At 40.0% G+C, this 16,291-nt stretch overlaps 1 protein-coding gene and 1 long non-coding RNA gene across 2 annotated transcripts in view; both read right to left on the reverse strand.

Annotated features, from left to right (window-relative positions):
* Positions 1–6,292, reverse strand: part of LRMDA (leucine rich melanocyte differentiation associated) — a 694,168-nt gene extending 687,876 nt beyond the window's left edge. The window contains exons 1-2 of the mRNA XM_069796267.1: positions 5,774–6,292; positions 1,241–1,341 (exon numbers count right to left, since the gene is read on the reverse strand). Of these exons, the coding sequence (XP_069652368.1) occupies positions 1,241–1,341; positions 5,774–5,803 (131 nt within the window). The 5' untranslated portion in view covers positions 5,804–6,292. The remainder of the gene's footprint in view (positions 1–1,240; positions 1,342–5,773) is intronic.
* A 3,099-nt stretch (positions 6,293–9,391) lies between these two features.
* Positions 9,392–14,269, reverse strand: LOC138687710 (uncharacterized). Its single transcript, XR_011326832.1, has 3 exons — positions 14,095–14,269; positions 13,639–13,721; positions 9,392–12,792 (listed from the first exon to the last, which is right to left on the reverse strand). It is a non-coding gene; the product is annotated as an uncharacterized lncRNA (long non-coding RNA).
* Positions 14,270–16,291: the final 2,022 nt, after the last annotated feature.

The raw sequence follows: 16,291 nt of genomic DNA on the forward strand, positions 1-16,291 counted from the left end.
ACATCTAGATTTAATGTTAATATTTTACTTTATGAAATAAAATGAACTCAGAGGAACTGTTCCTCAAATCACATGCTAAATCAAGGAAACAAACTTCTTTTTTCTAGATGTAGTACCTCCAGAGGTGTAAAGAAGGAGCAGTCTTGCTGATGACAGGTTAAATACGAATATACATGCAGAACTTGAATTATCTTCATGACAAAATGAAAAAATGCCCATTCAATTCCCTCCCCCAGCAAAATTCTTCTGCTTACAATTTCTACAGTCATCAGCCAGAAGTATAAGACAATAACAATCTACAGATTGGTTAGTGCCTCCTTTGCTCTGCTATCTCTTGCATGTAGGAATCAGTCTTTCAGAGCTGACAGTGGCTCAAGATAACACTTATGAGTGTCAAGTAAGTTAAAACCAGTGGTTGTTCCCCCCAGAACAAGACACCAGCACACTACTTTTATGTGTCTTACTCCTCACAAGCAGACTCTAAGCTTACCCTCAATAAAATAAAAAGAAAACTCAAGACAGTCCAACCCTACCACTGAAAACCTATGCTTTTTCTTAAGCAGACAACTACACTCCATTCCCTTCTCCCTACTTACCTACAGAGTTGCCAGCCTGAAAGATACACTGCTGAACCAGGCTCTCTCACAAAGATTCAATGAAAAATGATACTGTAATAATGAATGGGAATACTATAGAATTCTAAATCAATCCATATATTAAAATAATTAGAATTTATGTATAAATTCTAACTGCACGTAGTTTTAGCACTTAACTACACAGCTGCCCAAAAATGAAATCATACAACACAGACACATCATCTGGGAAAAGAGTATTATAAACCATTTACGGTAATAACCAGAGATCTACAAATAAAAAGAAAGGAGAGAAACACACACTTACTTACTTGTATTCTGGTTAAGAACAATTCACTTTGGATCCCATTCTTCACTTCTTCAGGTAGTGATGCTAATTTTCCATTTTGAGCAGAGAAACAAACTATAAGCTCCTCATTGGGCATCATTTATATTAACATGAGAAATTTCCAGACTCACCTGGTTATTTGTGTTCCGAGTATGCAAGAAAAGGAGACAAACATTGCCTATAAAACAGTGTCACCCTCTTGATAACAACTAAATGTACCTAACATACATGTTTGTTTCTACTTTGGGAAAAAAAAAAAAAATCTATTTTTGGAGTTGGTGCCCATATTGCACTTGAAAATCTATATAATGCCACATACCTTAACAAGTTGAAGCTAAGATCTAGCCTTTTTGCCATATGTCCATATTTTCTTCCTAGGAATTCTGGAATTTCTTCACAGTCTTGACTAATGTAGGACACCTGAAAATCAAAAGCAAAAAGGAAACATTCCGTAAAGCGGATTATTTAGTTTCCTGTCCAGATTCTGTCTCATTGATCCAATGACAACACACAATATAGTAAATATTTGTTACAGCTTTAAGCTACATCAGTTTTACTGCTGTAGAATCTATCACAATCTCTTTTTCCTATTGATACAATCAGCTTAATATTTATTACATCTATAGTCTTATGTACAATGTGTTGTCTCCTTTCAGGTAAAAATAATTTGATTAAATGCATCGCATTTCTTCTATTCCACTGTTAATACTTTGATCGAGCATTACTTTGTATTACTGTTCTGATACACTCCAGAAGAAATTTTTTTGAAATATCAGAAGCCATTCAAAGGACTTTCTAGTTTGCCTCTCGGTACACAACACACTAAAAGATCACTTTCTAAAGTTTGGTCCAGAAGTACCCAAGCAGTGTACTGTCAATCCACTCTCATAACCATTCCTTGAGGAGATTATTATTCCCAACGGTATGCTAGGGACTGAGCAAGAGGGCTGCCTGAGATCTGAAAAACCAAGCATGAACAGCCATGTTCAGATCGCACTGCTCCTTTTACCCAAAATACTTACGAATGTCTTACCTCTTTTTAATACTAGTTCATCTAACCCACCTTTAACAATCATAGGAAGAATTAGTTGTAGCAAAAATGCAGTCTATATAGATTTTTTTCTTTTTTTTTTTTTAGTCAGGATTAAGTGAGTGATAATATTTCCAGAAAAACTCAAACAATAAAACAGCTAAACTTTTTCTATTCTCTCTGCTGTATTAAGTCTTTGATTTCTGCAAAGAATCCCCACCAAGCCTGCCAAACCTGTCATCATGAATTCTATACATCTATACTGGCTCATCCTCCCAGTGTTCAAAATGTCAGTATAAACATTGACATTTCAGATTTTGTGCTAAAGAAATCTTAGTTGCGCTTAAATGGCACCTTGCTAGTTAAGTAGATTTCAACACTGCGTTAGACCACTATCAATAAGATATTGCTATTATCTAAATATTTTATATAAAGTCAATTTCAAGACCATATCCCATTGGTCTGAAAGATGTTAGATGAAAAATACATTAAAAAGTCAGTCAAACTTCGTTTTGATAGAATTTCACTTTCTGTTAAAATAGAGACTCCTCTGCAGAACAGAATGACAGTATGTACTTTTGCAAGTCATCCCGATCTCTTACACTCTAAAAATGATTGCAATCTGATAATACTATATTGCATCCCATTTAATTCATTTTGTTCAATAACATCAACAGATAAAGCTGACAACAGTGAAATAATTTTTACGAGCAGAAAACAGGTAGCTTGAAGCTCAGTTTAACAACTTCTTCCCCTTGTTAAACCATACCTGCTCTTGCAATAAATTCTGCTACCAGACATACACATGACTTCAGCAAATACAAGGACAAAAGGGAAAGGAACTGTTTTGGGTAGTTGGCATCCTAATGGTTTGGACATAACAGAAACCATTTTGCAGAATTTATTGAATTAAATAAGTTTTATTTTTCCTCCAGTTTTCACCTAAGACAACTACAACGCACTTTACAACATACATGCAGGTATGCATACAAGAATTGCTTTATTCTTCACTGAATGATAGATTTCTTTAACGCTTGCAAACCTTTAGGAAGACACCATGTTAACAGCAGGATAATACTTTGGATTCAGCATTTAGTTCAATGTAACACATTGAGATTGAAATGACTAAAATATGATGCCTATTAACACTAGGAGTGCAAGACTATCTTGAGCAACTACAAACACAGCAAGAGCACAGACCACCACTTTCCTTTTCACCCAGGGAGGAGTGGTGGAGGAGGAGCAAGAGACTCTTGACATGCATTCCCACTGCTTCAGAAACTTACCTGGCTATAAATGTTCTAGCTCCACAAGAAATGAAGTTGAAGAAAAAAGGTCATACAAATGTGGTTTTGAGCACACAGGAGGCAAAATACATAAAATGTTGCAAACTTCAGCCTTTGCACTGTTATAATATACAAATATATTTGCAATAACTGGTACAAACAGATTATTTACAGGCATATTTGCAGATGAAATATAGTTGTCATGACTATTTAATGCTGAGGCCTTGTAAAAGGAATTTTACTTCCACAAAGTCCACTTCAGCACACTCACAGTATGAGCACCTTTTTCAGTTTAAAACAAACAGATTTACTTTTCCACAAAATACACAAAGTGCATTCAACTTCAGATTTCTATACCTCACATACATAAACTTGCTTCAGATACCCAAGAACTCTCTTTACTGTACTCTACTGTAAGAACAGCAGCAACTGCCAGCGATGCAATACATGGTAAGCCTTTCTGAACAAGTTTTCAAGAGTTATTTCCCCACTCTTCTGCTCTTTAATCCTTGAACAATGCTGATATAAAACAAGACTTCAGTAGTCCGAACAACAGAAGAATAACATGTCTTCATTTTCATTCTTTCAGCTCAAAGGCATTTACCCAGAACACAATAAACATACATAATTCCGTATTCTTCCTCTCGCATCCATCTCAAATACCCTCAAAATGAGTATAAGCTTTCAAGTACATACCCAGAGATGTCATCACTGAGAAATGAGAGCAAGCATACTTTTCCCAAGACTCCTCAGCATTTTGGGTGCAAGGCACATCAGTAACAGCAGATTCTTAGATTTTTCTATACCGTCACAGAACATCATGTTTCCATTGCCTAATTCTCCAACTCGAATCTAATACAGGTTGGTCACACTCAATCATTCTTATTACTGGTGCCCTGCTCAATATCCCACTGAAATATTCAGAAAGTTTCCTGCAAATCCCAGCATCAGATAGCCTATGGACATCTCGGACATTCTTGCAGACTCTTCAACACACTTCATGTAATTCAAGAAAAAAATGTTTTTGCAAAGTATGTGAAACGTAAGTTAACCAGTCAATAGCAGCTGCACCTCTCTTCTTCTTTAGTTTCAGAGGATATTACCACTTAATCTCTGCAATCATTTTACAATGATATTGTAATCTTAGTAACTCATAAAGTAACATCTTTAATAAAGAAAGTCACCAAATAGGTCATGTATGAACTCTAGATATTGCATATTCCCTTCCATTGAAAGGAATTACATCTGGAGAATATTTCCAGTCGGTTGAGCATTATATTTTACTCTATGCTCTTAGAAGATTGTACGTTAGGCACATAGCCAAATTAAGAATATGCTTTACTCAAAGGGGCTCAAGGCATACTCAAGGGAAGAAGGCAGCTTGTTACTCAGGGCCACAGTGCACCACAGAGACCACATGAACCGTTTCCTGCAGCAGCTGCAAAATTAGCCAATTGCCTCCATATCACACACATATTTACATAAATGCCACACAGAAACAGTGACCAGATTAAAGAAGCAACTAGATGGGCAGCACCCTGGTTTAATGTCAAACCATTTTCAAAAAGAAGACAAGCTTCTTTTATTCTTTTTTTTTTTTTGGGGGGGGAGGGGGATTTGTTAGTTTTAGTCACAGGTTCAGCAGTAAATGACATCAATTTTTAACCAGAAAAAATTTCAGTAGCCAAATAAGGCACTGGGTAAAGGCCAGTAGGATTTGTTTTAGTTCCCAACTTCTCTCTTTAACCAAAACGAAACAGACATAGAGTTTACTTTCAGCGGGAACACTTAGCATATTTCAGTCCTTCTCTTCCGGCTTATTCCCGCAGCCTACTCAAACCTGAGAGCGGCAGGGTCCAAGAGCAATCGGAGGTCGCTCTGGAGCACGACACGCTCCTCGGCCCACCGGACCCCGCATCGGGCTCCACCGCCGGCTGCAGATCTTGCACGGGAGTGAACTGTTACAGCCGCACAGCAAAGCCTCAGAACACGCCTGTCGCCTTTGAGCAGGCTACAGCAGCAGCAGAAGTGGCAGAGTAAGAACCCCCTGCCACCAACGCCCCCGATGCTCCGTTACCTGTCCCTTAAGAGCGAGCACTGCCAGGACACGCGCACACCCCCACGCCGTGCCACTCTGAGCACACCCCCGCGCGCCGCCTCGCCCCGGCCGCCCGGCGCCTTCGGGAGCAGGGACGGCTCCTCGGCTCTTTCCCTGCGGCGGCCTCGGAGCAGCGCGTTTGCGAGAGAGGCGATACCTGAGCAGCGTCCCGTGGCGCGGTGCCTACGTGCGGCTGGCAACTAAAACGCCCCGGCCCTGTGCGAGCCCACCGCCCCCCCCCCAACCCAGCGGGCGCCTCCCCCGGCCCCGGCCCCGGCCCCGACGGAGCGAGAGCCCCGGCGGAGCGGCGGGGAGCCGCTGCGTGGAGCTCGGATGGCCGCTCCCAGTGTCGGGGGCGGGGACGCGCCGGCCGGGGCGGGCTAGCCCCCGGCAGGTGGGGCCGCCGTCGCCCGGGCCCTGTGAGCCGCGGCCACTTACTTGGGCTCCGCTCACCACGACCCCTGCCATGGTTGCGGGGGCTTCCGCGGGCTCGGGGCTCCCGCGGGCTCGGGGCTCGGGCCGCCGCCGCTTCCTCGCGGCAGTCAGCTGACGCGGGCGGAAGCGCGGCCGGGCCGCGGGCGGGGGCGGCGACGGCGCGGGGCTCCCGCCGCCACCTGCGGCCCGGCTGAGCGCGCCCGCAGCGGCCCCGGGGAGGCCCGCGGGCGTCGTGCCGCCTCCGGCGGCCCTCGCGTCCGGCTGGCGCTTCGGCCCCCCGGGCTGGTCGCCCCGAGGCCCTGCCGCGGGCTTGCCGGCAGGACCGTCCCGCTGAGGCGGGACGGGTGCGCTCCAACGCGGCACGTTGACGGAGGCGGCAGGCGAGAGCCTGGGACTGGCGTGGGGCGAGGGTCTGCGGCTCCAGGCGTCCCTGTCCGGCCGCTGCTGCAGGCCCCGCGGCGGTGTCTTGCCCGGGACGAGGGTCCGACTGCCGCGTCTCAACACTCGGCTGGGACCGCGTGTTGGGTTGTAAGGGTGGTGGGGTAGGCCCTGGGAAGAAGCGACGGAACTAGCTGATAGGAGTGACAACGACAGAGCAGTTGGGGCTTGGATTTCATTCCCCACGAGGGGGAATGCCAGGTGACTTGGAGAGTCGTCTGGACCGGCGTTCCACCTACTAAGCAGCCCATTAACGTGCGGCATAAAGCATACCTTGCCTTTGAAGAGATGTATGCCGCTGGTAAAGCAACGCTTGCGGAAATAATCCCATGCGATCTACAGGAGACGTCCACATCCCCACAGTGATATTTTTTTGTCTATAGAATATAGGGCAGTTTGTGTCAAAAACAGAAACACCTTTGGAATTATCAGAAATACCTGTCAAACCAGTCCTTCCAGGGCATGAGTATTTGCTAATTAAAATAATGGCACGATGGTAGGTTATCACTGGTTAGGCAGAGTAGGGAAATTGAAGGTTTTCTGTAAGAATTTTATGTGAGGCTTTTAAAGGTACTTAGGTTTCCCTGGCTTGGATCCTAAATCCTATTAGTCATCTACCTACCTCTTCAGCTGCCTAAGCACCCTTAAAAATCTGGCTCTTCTTTCCTCTTTATTGCTAATATAGCATAACTCACTCTTGCTGAAAGCAGAGGCACATGCTGTGAGGGGAAATAAGTTTCAGGAGGATACGTATGCTATACTGCAAACCACTTTCTACAGTTTATTCAGCAACACAGCAGAAACTAATACTGTACTTGCTGCTCTGCCTCTTAATACCAACAGAACAAATTCTTGGTACAGCTGTGGCGCTACACCTTCTCTAGACCCATTCCTCCTTTTACGCTGACTGCTGGACAAGAAACACAGAGCAAATAGCCGAGGAAAAAAAAAAAAAACCAACATTTTGTACTGCTTTTTCCTCCCTGTTATTTTAATGTATTTTGTTAAAATTAGAAATGCGCCAACATGTAGAAAAATCAAAACATAGTCAATGAAAAAATCACTCCATTGCAAAGATCTGTTCTTCCGTGTATCATGTAAGACAGAGAAGAATCAAACCCTTCATCCACAGCAAATAAGCTGATCCTATACTGATAAATAAAAGTTCTGTTTCTCACAGTAAGAGTTTTCCATCAAGACATATTTGCTAGTTCAGGTCATCATTCAGCGTGCTTCAAACAATCAGTGCCTTTATTTATTTATTAGATTATATAGCAAATAACATACGCCAAGGAAAACAAGTACTATGTGAACTGTAAATTTAAACAAAGCAATACATTCTCCTCTTTCTGTATCTACCTCTTTTTATCTCTCCTTCAGTTACAAGCATGTGGTTCCTGTCAGAATTAACACATACAGCTCAACACACAAAGTGGCCCACTGCTGTAGTTAGCTGTATTTGTCTTAATGGAGTAAATTCAGCTCAATACTACACTCCTGTAAAATTGGAATAACTATATTGAAAACAATTTAGCACATCTATATTATTAGTATTAATTTTAGTAGAGTGTTAGTTGTCACTTTAGAGATATCTAAGAAGAAAAAATTCTTGCCTGAATAGTTTACAAAATAGCACACGCAAATAATAAGAAGTCTGTTTTTTCCAGCTTCTTACATTGCCAATTGCATTAACCTGCCATTGATCCTCCTACTTACTAGACAAGACCTTGTCTAGAGGGAAAAGTTGCAGGTGCAGCTCCCTAAACTGGGTGACTTAAATTGACTTTATCATCTCTTCAATCAGTTGAGCTGAATTTTGTAAATTACAAAAACAACTTAAGGAGGTGGCAAACTGTTTTAAGTGCATCTGGCTTATAATAATACTTTTGAAACCAGTTCAACGTTTTCTTGTACAGACATGGCCTAGATTATTATCTGCCATGGATAAAACAATAGATCCAAATCCTGTGGTGTGTAGCAAACAGGGAGTGCTACCGACCGCAGTGACAAAATGGGCCTATTATACTGTACAGGAAGTGAAAAACAAAACTCACTAGAACAGAGGAATGGAGAAGAGAGATGACTGCCTTGTTATGATGCTTCCCTAGACTTTGAAAACTTACATCTTGAAAGTCCTAATTCTGCTGCCAGTCTCCTACAGGATGATTGGCAAATTTCTCAAACTTTGTTTTTTCAGAGTCTCTGTTTTATTCCTTAATTTCTAAGCACCCATCACCTGCACATAATTTTCAAAGGGAATGAAAACTCACAGCTGCAACTGTCTACCACCGAAGGAGTATTTTGTAACATCTAATCTGAAATTGTAACGAAGTTATAACATTGTCTTGGATTTCAAACATATGAGTCAATGTGCTCATTAGTTTGTACCTCATGTTATTATGAAGCTAAAATACATTACAGTGCTATATAAATACAGGAGGGCTTTTTTAGCTTTTGAGCCTGCTGATCATCAGTGTCACTTTACAGCACAGATCCTAGATGACTATGGGGCTGCCTCTGGTTTTACGTTTTTCACCTTACCATATATATTTATTCTTCTGAGCATCCCAAAACACTACCTTCTTGAGCCCTGGCCCCACACAAACTGAATCATCTGAATGTTTTCTTTAGCTTTGATAGAGCTGCCTATACCAGTAAAGCTTCAAAGGACTAAGTTTGTACTTATAGAATATATTTTTGTTGGTGGTTCCTTAGAAGCTGAAAGTTTTGCAAGGATTCTTTGTAGAGGTCGAGGTAATTTATATGACAGTGGGACTTAGCTGACCTTTGAAACGTCTTTTTTACAGTGTATGTATACAGAAAATATAAAAATCACTTGTTTATTTAAATTATCAGTTTCACAGTTAGGAGCAGAAAGTGGCACTTCTGTATGGGCCATTCAAATATGACTTCCTAAGATTTTTAACAAAGTATTACCAAAACTGCTTGATATATGCGTTACATACAGACAAAACCAACATGGACTTTAAAAAAAAATCAATAAATTTTCTTGTGTATAGCTACAATAAATGGGTTACACTAATATGCTCAGTAGATTTTTTTTAATATATATATACACATTACAAATTGAGCAGACCCATTCCTTGAATAAAGAGCACTGTATGTTCAAAATAAGATAATACCTGTAAACCAACCTCCAAACAACTGGGAAGCCATGTATTGGAACCATGGTAGATACCCATCATATCTGTCATTTATCACTGAGTTCCTCACATAACAACAGAGCTTTAAGTCATTTTAGCACTCATTAGCCTAAAACGTATACAGAGCTACAATTTATGAAATCTCATCGACCAACTGATTAAAATAATTAGCTAATACATACTAGTAAATGTAGCATAGTACCAGGCACCAAATGAATTATATAATTTTATATAAAACCTATGTATACAAGTCTTTTCCTATCTTAAAAGAACATTGAAGGTTTATAAGAGGAAAAAGTAGCAATCCTGAACGTTTTATTAACTGAAAGTAATAAAAATATTTCAGACTGAGTTAATCTAAATGGTCTGCTTTCCAGCTTACAGCACTCTATGCATGTATGTCTGCACATGCATGAATACAATGATCTTGCATTTCAGAGTGAGTCAAACAACAAACTCTTGTCTTCCCCCCCCCAAAAATATCCTGACAAAATAGTGTGCTTGAACAAACTGAGTTTCTGAAGCAAAACATTTCAGAAAAAAAAAAAATTCTAGCCAAGTCACAGAATTCTTCCAACTTGACCATCAGAAAATTTGGCTCAGAGATTACCCATATAACTCATTTTGTTGATGCTCACAATGAAAACATTGTCTCAAAATATCTGTTGATACGTATCCACAGCAACACAATGTTTAATACAAATTGAATCAATTTAGCTGAAAGAGATTGACTGTAGTACAGACATTTTTGTCCATATTACCGGAGGAACATTTTAGTCATACATAGCTTCACTTAGACCTGTTTTTAATTGTAAACAGTTAAAGATGGTGTTTAATGTCCAAACAAATAACTTCAGATGTCTCCCAGGAAATAGCACCACTAGCACTCTCTGCTGTGAAACACACAGAAAAAGAATAAACATGACGGAAAGAAGACAAAATATAATGTAAAGTATGTAGTTTAATCTTATTGACAAAGACAGAAAGAAATATAGTAATGATGATGTCATTTGCCATTCCTAAGCTGAACTGCTGGAAATTAGGTTTCTCTTTTCCTATCTCCAACCTATTTCTTACATTCCTACTTACAAAGGCATTTAACAGCCAATGATAAACAAGTTAAAGGGATTTGAAAAGCAAGTTATGCATGTACATTCAGTAGACTAGTACACCTTTTCTTGAACTCTATTAATATGACAGTGTGACATAGTGCTATAAAATTTGAAGACAAGAACAGCTGAATGATAGTAAAGTGATTTTTTTTTTTTTTTCCCCAGAAGTGTATGCCCACACTTGGGTGTTTGAAACTGTACAGGATACATTTGTCCAGAAAAGCAGCTGATGAAAATTGGTTATCCCATACTACCATAGGCCCATATAATACCTCCGAGTTTGCTTTGAGTTTCCTACTGTTAACTAATGGCCTTGATTTACATTTTTCCATTCTTGTGGAGACTCCTATAAGAAAAAAAGAGGGTTAATATTTTTACTTTCATCTAGAGTTTTTTTCTTTTTTATCCTTTCCTGCAACACAGAAGCAGAGTGTCCAGTCTGATATATTTCCTAAGAAAACCTCTTGTATTTTGGCTCTTTGATTCCTCCCATCCCCGAGCAAAGAAGAATTTTGTCTAAAACCACTTCTGAGATACACGTAATTATTATTTTCCTATTATATGGCAGCAGTGTGGTATGAGCACAGTGAGGCTACATGGTGATTGTGAATGAATGCAGCTCTGACATAAGCTCACTCACTTTTATTGCAAAGGCACCTTGAAGTTCAGCATTTTCTGATATCTTTGGAAGGCTTCACTTTGTAACCTTGTTAGCATTCTTTTAAGGTAAGTTTTTGTGCAGGCTTTATAATGTGATATACTATAAGCCAAGACTTTTTAAAAAACCAGAACAACCTAAAAGCTTTGATGACAGAAGGGAAAAAAACAAAACAAAACAAAACAAAAAAACTTTCCTGAAATTTTTATCCAGTAGTCTCATCTGCCTTCCACTGAAGTTAATGACAGTTTTGTCAACCATGGTATGGCTCAAATACAATTAAAAATCCCTTATGTTACATTATATAGCACACTATTACTATTAGGCTAGAATTACATTTAATAAGTGACGCGCTCAACAACTAAGACATAGCAACAATGAGTTGTGCAATTTAATTCTGCCTTCTTGTAGTATATGTTATGGTACAAGGTTGGTTTTGTTGTTGTTTTTTTTTAATATACAGGAGTCTGTTTCCTTTAGACTATAGAATGAACAGAGGTAAGTAAATTCAACTCAGCCAGGTAAAATACCACTAAGTTCTTCAATGCACTGTATTACCAGAGCACCCAGCATTTTTTAAAACATTTATTCTCAGCTTATGCCAGGAAAACAGAAAAATTCTCATCTTCCTGCCCTACAGAAAAGGAACTGAGGCACAGAAAGGCTAATTTATATGTTCATTATCTGTAGTCACCTAGGGAACAGAACCTACACCTCCCAAGACCCAGGCTGATACCCTAACTATAGACAATACGCTGTCTTGGTTTGTCCTATTCGGTGTAAATGCACAGTAGGTATTATATAATAAAAATTATTATTTCTAGTCAGGAAAAGAAGCGAGTGTAGAGCCATCACTTCTTTGCTCCCAGTGGACAATACCTGCAGGCAAAAGGATATTCCAAGCTGAAGGGTGATTACGACTCTCTGTGTGTCCCACCCAGACTATACAGCACGCAGAAGAAAGATGCTGACATGGGACATTCACAAGCTCTGTAGATTACTGCAGGATTTTGACTTGTTGCCAAAACCATATGTATAGCACAAATCAATGACAAGAAGTGGTATTTTTCAATAGCTTATAATTCATGCGATCTACATGTTTTTTTCATAAAGCCAACAAAAAGGATGCCAGGATTATCCTCCTGCCAAATTTCAAAGGCCTGTTGCTAACCATAGAGGCACAGAACACTTAATAAAAGATCATAAGAATTTTTTAATTTGAAAGAATTCAGTAATCTTTGTACGGAAGCTGTTGCTACTCCTTCTTCTATAATTATATGTTGCACACATACACAGAGATTATTTTTTTCAAAGCCTAAGATGACTGACTCACAACAAACTTGCAGTGCTATACTTCCCTACAATCCATTATGTATAGGTGAATTTCAGGTTGGCTGGCTGCATTATCGTGAGAAAGTAAATTGCAATACTGAAGCAACTGTACATCTTTGTGCATCAATACTTGCTTGTTCATAAGAATGCAACAATCAGATCTGGGGGGAAAAAAAAGGATTAAAGCTAGGATAAAGTCTAATTTGAGGCCATCCAACACTGAAGTTCTATTCTAAATAACAGATTCAAGGTTTTAGCAGTTCAGTGAGGTATTTTCTTGTTCTACGTCTCCATCACAATGTCTGGGGCACCAACTGTCTGTCACACAAAGACAAAACAAAATTATTGCATGAAGTGCTTGAATACAAAAATCAATCAACAAAGGAAGTAGCTGCAGAGGCCAGAGGAACTTGTAGCTGAGCTGATCTCTCTTGTTCTAGCTGTCTTGACAGTTGACTGTAGAACTGAAACACCAGACCATCCAGAGGTGGTTTTGGTGTTGGGGTTTTTTTATTTTTTCAGAAGGAACTATATTCACATGATTAACCCAAGGAGGCACAATCTGCATCTCATTTTGCCAACAACACTACATAGTAAGAGAGACCTATCTATAAATAGGCATATACCATTGAAAATACATGTTGGAGGGGGTCCTATGCCCCTAAGACTCTATGTCCCTAAAAACAGGTGTCTTTACCCCAACAGAAGATTGTATGTTCAAGAAGGAATTCAAGCCAAGGTGTGGGAATACCTGACATTAGCAAACAGGTTCCTTCCCTGCTTCTCATGGCCCCATTTTTTAATCTTACGTCTTTGAGCTGGTTATACCAGCAAAGGGCAAAACCACAGCCTTCCACACAGATAACAGATATATCATACTGCTGCTGACAAGGGAGAGTACGCAGGTATACAGTCCAATCAGAAGTCAACGTAGTACAGTTCAATATGGAAAAACTTCCGTATTTTAAGGAGCAGAAGTTTTAGTTTCCTATTGCTCAGTTCTAAAGCCAGTTGCTATTTTTTGTTATACCTTTTAAGTACCAAAGATTCCCACAGAAATGGATGGAAGTTGCTAACAATTTGGATGGCTATGAAAGAACAGAGCTCAAACAAAAGCCACCATCCTCTGGAGTCTGTTGAACAGCAACTTTTCCCATTACTCACCACTTTCATCCACCCATCCTTCTGGGCAAGGAGGGATAAATATAGCTCAGCTAGCATTAATTCTGCATCATCTGGAAACATCACTAGGAAAAGAACACGCACACACATGATGCAAGAGGGAACAGCTGAAAGCTGAAAGTTACAGAGGTCTCCGCAAGCAATATATTGTCAGTTAATAGAGAGAGATACATGTAAACCTGACAACTACAAGAAATAGGTATTACACTTTTTGAAAATGAGAGAAAATGCATGGGAAATCAACGTGGTTTAGTTAAATTTGACTCTTCTTGAATCTTCCTGCTGGTGACTTTAGGGTTTTCTCCTTTCTTCCACTCTCCTTGAATGCAAATATACTAACTTAGAAATCCTTCAAATCCAATAACATGTATAATCCCCTTTCCTAGGAAGGATGAAGCAGAAAGAGTGCCTAATTGTAGACTGTAGCTTCTATAGTACCTGCTGGTTCTCCAAGACATTTTTGTCTTAAGTTCTCCGGTCCTGCATCTGGCACAGTTCAGTCACACAATGTTCAGTTCTTCAAGAACTAGAAAATCATGTGTAAGCTAGTGGAAGAACAAAGGAGCCCAGGTATTTTCTGCAGGAACTACTCTTTAACATGAAAATGGCATTACTGTGAACAGGAAATACAGAGAAAAAATTCCAACTTGTGGGTCAAGTGGTCCTGTGATATTAGGATTAGATTCATTACAACTTTCCAAATACTATCCCACTCCTTCTTTCCAAAAGCCTGTTCTTCTAGACCCTTCTCACTATCAAGGTGGGAAAGTGAAAAGAAGGAAAGAAAATGAGCCAATGTAATGCTTCATTCATTGAGAACAGAGTGGTACTCCATAAACTGTATGCTATGTTTTAGTCCCCAGGCCATCTGTCCAAATAACAACAAAAAAAATATTTTGATAAACCTTCTTTTGGTGAGAAGAACAAAAGAAATAGCAGACTAAAAACAAAGAGACTTCCTGTTTATACTGCAGATATTATTAGAGACAGACCAATGCTAAACTTAAGGAAATAGTTGTCTTAATTTTGGAATCCAACTTTGTCTCCATATACATAAAAGTATCCAAAAATGTGCTGATATTTGGCCATCATACTGGGGACCTTTTCCACAATCATAAGAAAACAGTTCAGAGCTTCAGATTAATGATTGTTGCTCTCAAGTAAAGATGAAGATGGACTGTTAACAATATAATATAAAGCTTTCCGTGCTTAGGTTTCTTGCTGGAATCCCAGTCAGATGAGTAAAGCTACTATCAGCTGATGGTGTTGGATAGCATATATGACTAATTAGAAACAAACTATTTCAGGACTAATTAGGAACAAACTATTCAGCAGAGAGATGTCCACATTGACAAAATCAGCACAGATACCAGAGTTGACATATCTGCAAAAAAAGGCAATGATTGAATGGACATAGAGAATAAAACCACTTCAGATTCTCCCAGGCTTTGTCTCCAGATCGGAACTGAGATAGCATGAGTCATGCTGCGATGGTGTAAGGTCTTCGATTTCAAAGGTGACAGTGCAGCATATTTCAATATCATTAACTTGCCAAACCCAAAAAACACCACACAGTTCTGGTCTGGGATTTCTTTCTAGTAATGGTGTCATGGTTTAACCCCAGCTGGCAGCTAAGCACCACAAAGCCACTCGCTCACTTCCCCCTGGTGGGATGAGGGAGAGAATCAGAAAAGTAAAAGTGAGAAAACTCATGGGTTGAGATAAAGACAGTTGAATAAATAAATCTAATGCCACGCACACAAGCAAAGCAAAACAAGGAATTCATTCACCACTTCCTCATTGGCAGGCAGGTGTTCAGCCCTCTCCAGGAAAACAGGGGTCCATCATGCTTAACAGTTACTTGGGAAGACAAACGCCATCACTCTGAATGTCCCCCGCTTCTTTCTTCCTCTCCCAGCTTTATATGCTGAGCATGATGTCATATGGTCTGGAATATCCCTCTGATCAGTTGGGGTCAGCTGTCCTGGCTGTGTCCCCTCCCAACTCCTTGTGCCCCCCAGCCTACTCGCTGGTGGGGTGGGGTGAGGAGCAGAAAAGGCCTTGGCTCTGTGTAAGGGCTGCTCAGCAGTAACTAAAACATCCCTCTATGTTATCAACACTGTTTCCAGCACAAATCCAAAACATAGCCCCATACCAGCTGCTATGAAGAAAATTAACTCTATCCCAGCCAAAACCAGCACAAATGGTTATACCAGTGTATCTGAGTGACATAATAGTTCACATGATTATGTAGTGAGGTAGACTGCCATGCTACATTTGGGTCACTTGCTGAAGATTCTGTACCTTGTTAAGACAAGATTGGGTGAATTCTGTAATAAAAAGTGAAGGCTAAAAGACATCTAGTCACAGACAATGCTGTGTTTTTAAAATTCAGTCACAGCAATATTACAAAAGACTTCATAGCAAGCCAAAGAAAAAAGGTTCAGGAAGTTTAAAATATTATTATTCATAAAACTTTTGCAAATTAATTGTTTTCCACTCTCTCTGAGAAAAAAACCTTTGTTTATTTTTGGTGGAATAACTCGATTTATGTGACAGAACCCAGCAAAAAGGAAGCTGTCGTAACAAATATCATCATGGATCAGGACTAAAGGGCAGAGGAATAAAACACAGC

This window comes from Haliaeetus albicilla, chromosome 11 (assembly GCF_947461875.1).
Source record: "Haliaeetus albicilla chromosome 11, bHalAlb1.1, whole genome shotgun sequence".
Classification (NCBI taxonomy): domain Eukaryota; kingdom Metazoa; phylum Chordata; class Aves; order Accipitriformes; family Accipitridae; genus Haliaeetus; species Haliaeetus albicilla.